Source organism: Mobula hypostoma, chromosome 10 (assembly GCF_963921235.1).
Source record: "Mobula hypostoma chromosome 10, sMobHyp1.1, whole genome shotgun sequence".
Taxonomy (NCBI): domain Eukaryota; kingdom Metazoa; phylum Chordata; class Chondrichthyes; order Myliobatiformes; family Myliobatidae; genus Mobula; species Mobula hypostoma.
Window position 1 is genome coordinate 35890349 of NC_086106.1, and position 6000 is coordinate 35896348.

At 42.5% G+C, this 6000-nt stretch overlaps 1 protein-coding gene across 1 annotated transcript in view; it reads right to left on the reverse strand.

Moving 5' to 3' along the window:
* Positions 1 to 5249, reverse strand: part of LOC134352507 (serine/threonine-protein phosphatase 2A 65 kDa regulatory subunit A alpha isoform-like) — a 39420-nt gene extending 34171 nt beyond the window's left edge. The window contains exons 1-4 of the mRNA XM_063059774.1: positions 5235 to 5249; positions 4508 to 4598; positions 4316 to 4416; positions 686 to 918 (exon numbers count right to left, since the gene is read on the reverse strand). Coding sequence (XP_062915844.1) covers positions 686 to 918; positions 4316 to 4416; positions 4508 to 4598; positions 5235 to 5249 — 440 coding nt within the window. The remainder of the gene's footprint in view (positions 1 to 685; positions 919 to 4315; positions 4417 to 4507; positions 4599 to 5234) is intronic.
* Between the last annotated feature and the right edge of the window lie 751 nt (positions 5250 to 6000).

The following is a 6000-nucleotide window of genomic DNA, read 5'->3' on the forward strand; positions in this document are numbered from 1 at the left end:
GATGCACCTCGGCTTTTGCTCCTTTCTCACTAAAAACACACAAAAAGCCTTCACTTAATGTCATTAAAAACAAAAATGCCGCACTTTCTGTGCTATTTTGGGGCTGATTATTCTCTAAACTAGAATCTTCTACCCACTCAGTTCAAACAAGGTCCCGTCCACCATGGTGGTAGCATCTTATCGCCAATAAAACCAAATTATACCGAAATTGGGTGGCAGGAAGGAAATAGGTCCCTGCCAAAGGAGGTGTAAGGCACTCCTTCCCTCCACTGGCCTGCAGGTCACCCTAGGGCAAGGTGTAGCACCCGCTTAGCCTCCCCGATCAGGGCTACGTGAAGCTGTGGGAGCAGGTGGTGGACGGTTGTATGAGTAGCAGGTGCAGATCTCAACTCCTGACACTGACACCAGGCAGACAGTCTCTGAAGCGTATTGATAATGGGCTGGGGGTCACCCGTCTTGTAAAGACACACGCTGCCCAGAAAGAAGGCGATGGCAAACCACTTCTGTAGAAAACTTCGCCAAGAACAATCGTGTCCACGGAAAGACCCACGATCGCCCACACCATACGACACGGTACATAATGAGCGATACTACAGGATGTAGATTTTCTACAATAATACAGTAATATTCCTAGCTAACTTCTATCATGTTCATCTGCAGCATTCCAAGGGAGGAAAGTACTTACTGACGCAGCTCGGCCTTTACAGAGCTGGATACCCGAGGGTAGCAGACACTGAAAAGGCTGCATGCCGAAGTCCTGTACGTGAACCAGTCACCACAAGTCAGGCGCTTCACCAGTGGCACAAAGTGGACTTCTAGGTCTGCAGGAGAGTGCTCGTGGGAGATGGCTCGCAGTGAATCGATGGCTTTATCTCGTATTACCGATTTTTCCGCCATTGCCAGGTTCTCCAAGGGAGGCTGATTAGTGGGAAAGAATTAAACTGAAACACATCTTCTTTTTTCTCTACTTCTAAGAAACACAATATTTAGAAACAATCTTTAAGATAAATTCTTAAATTGCTGAGAATTAGGAATTCTCATAAAGAAAATGAGACAGAGAAACATTTAAAGGCAGAAGAATATAGAGCCGTGCTGGAGGACAAAACACAAACTACCAAAAACTGTATAAATCAAAGGACATATTTTCTCAATCACAGAAATTCCCAAGGTTCGTAACCAGAAAACACTGTACTAATATTAAATAAATGGAAATTACACTGACACATTCCTAATTATCAGTAATTACTATTTCATCTTCAAATTAAGTACCAATAATTGTTCATTCTATGAGGTTTTAATATGCAAATAAACATGAAGCTGCCTGTCATAATAATTTTCCCCAAGTTTGAGGGAAGTCCATGGTCATCCAATTTGTTAGAAGAAATAAAAGTGTAAACTACTTTCTAAATTGGGAGAAAGTTCAAGAATCCGAGGTGCAAAGGGACTTGGGAGTCCTCGTGCAGCATTCACTGAAGGTTAACTTGCAGGGTGAGGAAGGCAAATGCAATGTTAGCAGTCATTTCGAGAGGACTAGAATATAAAAGCAGGGATGTAATGTTAAGGCTTGATAATGTATTGGTGAGGCATCATTTAGAGTATTATGAGGAGATTTGGGCCCCTCATCTAAGAAAGGAAGTGCTGACATTGTGCAGAGTTTAAAGGAGGTTCACAAAAATCATACTGGGAATGGAAGGCTTGTCACGTTAGGAGCGTTTGATGGCTCTGGGCCTGTACTCGCTGGAGTTCAGAAGAATGAGAAGAGACCTCATTGAAACCTATCAAATGTTGGAAGGTCTGAATAGAGTGGATGTGGAGAGGATGTTTCCTATGGCGGGGGAGTCTAAGGCTAGAGGACACAGCCCCAGAATAGAGGGATATCCTTTTAGAATGAAAATGATGAGGAATTTCTTTAGCAAGAGGGTGGTGAATATGTGGAATTCTGTGCCACAGGTGGCTGTGGAGGTCAAGTAATTGGGTATATTTAAGGCAGAGATTGATAGGTTCTTGATAGGTTCATGGCATCAAAGGTTACTGGGAGAAGACTGGGGAGTAGGCAGAGGAGGGGAAAAAAGGATTAGCCAGGATTGAAAGACAGATTGATAAGACTGTTTATTAATTGCAGCATGAAAGGATACAGGGAGAAGGCAGGAGATTGGGGCTGAGAGGGGAAAATGGATCGATGGGCCAAATAGCCTAACTCTGCACCTATATCTCATGGAACTATTCAAACAACAACTGTGCCCATGTTTCAGTTTAGAGTTGCAGGCACCACAGGGGCTCCGAGAAAACGCTTCTGAATTGCTATTATCTATAATACAAAGCCATGCCATCTCAGCGTTCTTCAAGAAACACTGCTAAAAGTTTGTGATATTTTATATACAGCCTCCAACCACACATGAACGAATTGGATTCCTTAAGTAAATGCTTTAAGAATTCTCTGCCTGTACTCGCAGGTAATTTTACACAAAAAGAAAACATTTTTGAAAGGAGTATCAATACAAAAAGAATGTACACACTCTACACTCAACATACTGAACGCTGGAATGTCTAATTTGGAACCACTGCAAACAAGAAAGTAAAACATCGAACAGTACAGTACAGAAACAGGCCATTCGGCCCACAATGTTGTGCTGAACCAGCTAAAAAGAAAATCAAAAACCACCAAGAACTAATCCCTCCTACCTACACAATGTCCATCTCCCTCCATCTTTCTCATACACATGTGCCTATCCAAAAATCTCTGAAAAGCCTCTACCATCATACCAGTCAATGTATTCCAGGCATCCACCACTCTGATGGTAAAAAAACTTACCCCTCACATCCCCCTTGAACCTACCTACCCACTCTCACCTTTAATGCATACCTCTGGTATTAGACATTTAAATCCTGGGAAACAGATACTCCTCTCTACTTTATCTATGCACATGCTTCTCATAATCTTACAAACCTCTAGCAGATCTCCCCTCGGCCTCCAGTGCTTCAGAGAAAACAACATAAGTTTATCCAGCTCTCATGATCGCATGTCCTCTAAACCAGGCAACATTCTGGCGAACCTCTTCCGCATCGACCCCAAAGCCCCAACATCTTTCCTACAGTGGGACAATCAGAACTGCATGCAGTACTCCAGACGTGGCCTACCCAGAGTCTGATAAAGTTGCAGCACTTCCTCTGAAGCAGGCAGCATCCTGGTTAAACCTCATTGATCGAGCTACTTTGGTTGTTTCATAAATTGATTTCATTGTTTTAATTCTGAATTGTCCTATGATGAACTGATCACTGAAAATCATTTTAATTTGAACTATGCCCTGTAATAGCCTAAGGCCCTCGTTATTTAATTTCAGAATCTTGTTCCCCATTACGGGTATTTAAAAACAATACAAGTATGTTATTTTAAATAAATATTTAATGCATAGGACCATTGCATCTGGGCATTAACATCTGTGTTTTGTTTCCCCCGGTTGGGCTCATGTTGAACGTATATTTGGTCAATACAGAACAGAGGTTTCAGTGTTCGGGGGACGGTATCAGCCCGTGTATGTTTTCCAACAGGCTGCGTGGGTGAACCTGGATCAGGGGTAAAGTAACTACACTTCACTGTAGCAATTCTCAATGATACACCCCTCCAATATTTCAACCAGGTCCTGAAGAAGGGTCTCGGCCAGAAACATCGACCACTTACTCTTTTCCACAGGCGCTGCCTGAGCTGCTGAGTTCCTCCAGCGTTTTGTGAGAGTTGCTATGGATTTCCAGCATCTGCAGACTTTCTCCTGCCTACAAATATGTTGGGGCAGCACAAAGCCTCATCTGCCTCAAAGATTTTATTGCAAACAATAAAAGCAGAGAGGGTTCTGTATGTGTCCATTTACCCCTCATTCAAGCAACCCATCATAACAAAGAAAGATTACAGGGACATTGCCGGGTCTGGAGGACCTGAGTTATATGGAAAGATTGAATATGTTAGGACTTTTTTTAACTTGGAACATAGAAGATTGCAAAGAGATATGACAGAAAGAGACAAGATTATGAGGGGTTTCGATAGGGTAAATGCAAGCAGTCATTGTCCACTGAGGTTGGATGAGACAGCAGCTGGAGGTCATGGGTTAAGGGTGAAAGGTGAAATGTTTAAGGGGAACATGTGCTGAACTTTTCTATGACTCATTATTAAGTCATTTACTTTATCATTGCCTGTGGAACCCTGCTGCTTTGAGAATCATCTTCTGGAAATTAACCTTTATTAAGACAGTAATACCACTTCAATGGCATTAACCGTGTGACCGTCCTGTGCAGTGCTTTGTAAATGTACGTCCGCTCTTACCAGCAAACAGTGAACATACTCCGGTCCGCCAACGAGCACCGTGAAGCTCCCTAGTTGCTCCGCTAATGCCAGCAGTGCCTCGTCTTCAACGAAAATGGTGTCTGCATCGAGACGAGAAATCAGTGGCAAGGCGACTCTGAGGGGCGATTGTTCAAACCGAGGCAGCCCAACCACACGCAGCTTTGTACCTACCAGTCAGAAGTGGGAGCAGCTCATTCCGGGTACGCTCTACCCCCAAGGCCAAGGCAGTTGTGGACAGTTGCTTTATGTTGTTCAACCATAACTGGGGAAAGGAAAGAAATGAAATTGATCAATGCCATCCAACCCTGAACAAAAAAAGATATTTTGCTTAAAATATGCTACAATCAAAAATACACCACGAAGTGCCCCTTGTAACAATTAAATGCAGGTAATGGCGAACAGAACAGAAACCCATAGCAGAAAGCATTATTTCCAGAGCAGAGTGAGGTTATAGTTGTGACAGAAAGATTGGATCTCATGATTTAGCGATTCAATCCATTTCTTGCTTGGGCATTGTTGTGTATGTGGCCGGGTTACACAATAAAACTATAAATAAAAATGCTGGAGACTGGAGCTAAGTTAACAGGGTTTTTCACTGACGGAACCCGAACTGAACACAGATATACAGATCAATACGCGCCTAATAGCGCATGTTCAATAACGCGTTACTACACAATAAAATAGTCCCATGTTATACAGTAGGCTATACGGTACAGGCATAATTCATTAGTACAGTTGATGAGGTTCAGTAATAACACTGGCCACTCCACTGGGCAGCGCACAACATTATTCTCGTCAGCACAAGTCCCGAGCCCAGTCATTAAATGGTTTCTCTTTCTACAGATGCTGAGCCTCTGCTTTGGACATCCATTTCCATGAATACAGGACCATAATTCACTGAACGTGGTGCCATGGGTAGATATGATCATGAAGGAAGCTTCTGGCACCTTCGGCTTCATAAATCAAGGTAAGTTTGTATGTTATGTTGAAATTCTATAAGACAGTAGTAAGACCTAATTTGGAGTGTCGTGTGCACTTTCAGCTGCCTACCCACAGGAAAGATGTCAGTAAAGTTGAAAGAGTACAGAGAAGATTTATAAGGATGGTGCCAGGACTGGAGGACCTGAGTTATGAGGGAAGATTGAATAGGTTAGGCCCTTATTCCTTGGAACATAGAAGATTGAGAGGAGATTTGACAGAGGTATGAGGGATCTCGGGTAAATGCAAGCAGATTTTTGCCACTTAGGTTGGGTGGTACTACAACCAGAGGCCATGGTTTGAGGGTGAAAGGTGAGAGGTTTAAGGGAACATGAGGAGGAATTTCTTCACTCAGAAGGTGGTGAGAGTGTGGAATGAGCTACATACTCTTCAAAAACTTGTGAACATCAGAAGCAATATAGCAATGCAAAGGGCCTTAAGAATAAGTTGAGGGTGATATGAAGGATCTTCCAGCAATGGAACAGAAACAAAAAGAATAAAGGTAGATCAAGCCCTTTGAATAGCCATATACTTAATTTCCTGAACAGTTTTCCAAATTAAACAATGAATATTGTGGATAGCAAATTGATTTTGGAGTAGTATATACATACAACTTTCTTATTGCCCTAATCAAAGACTAGCAGGACAGTCAAGGTAAGAAGGTATAACAATAATCTTACCTCTAG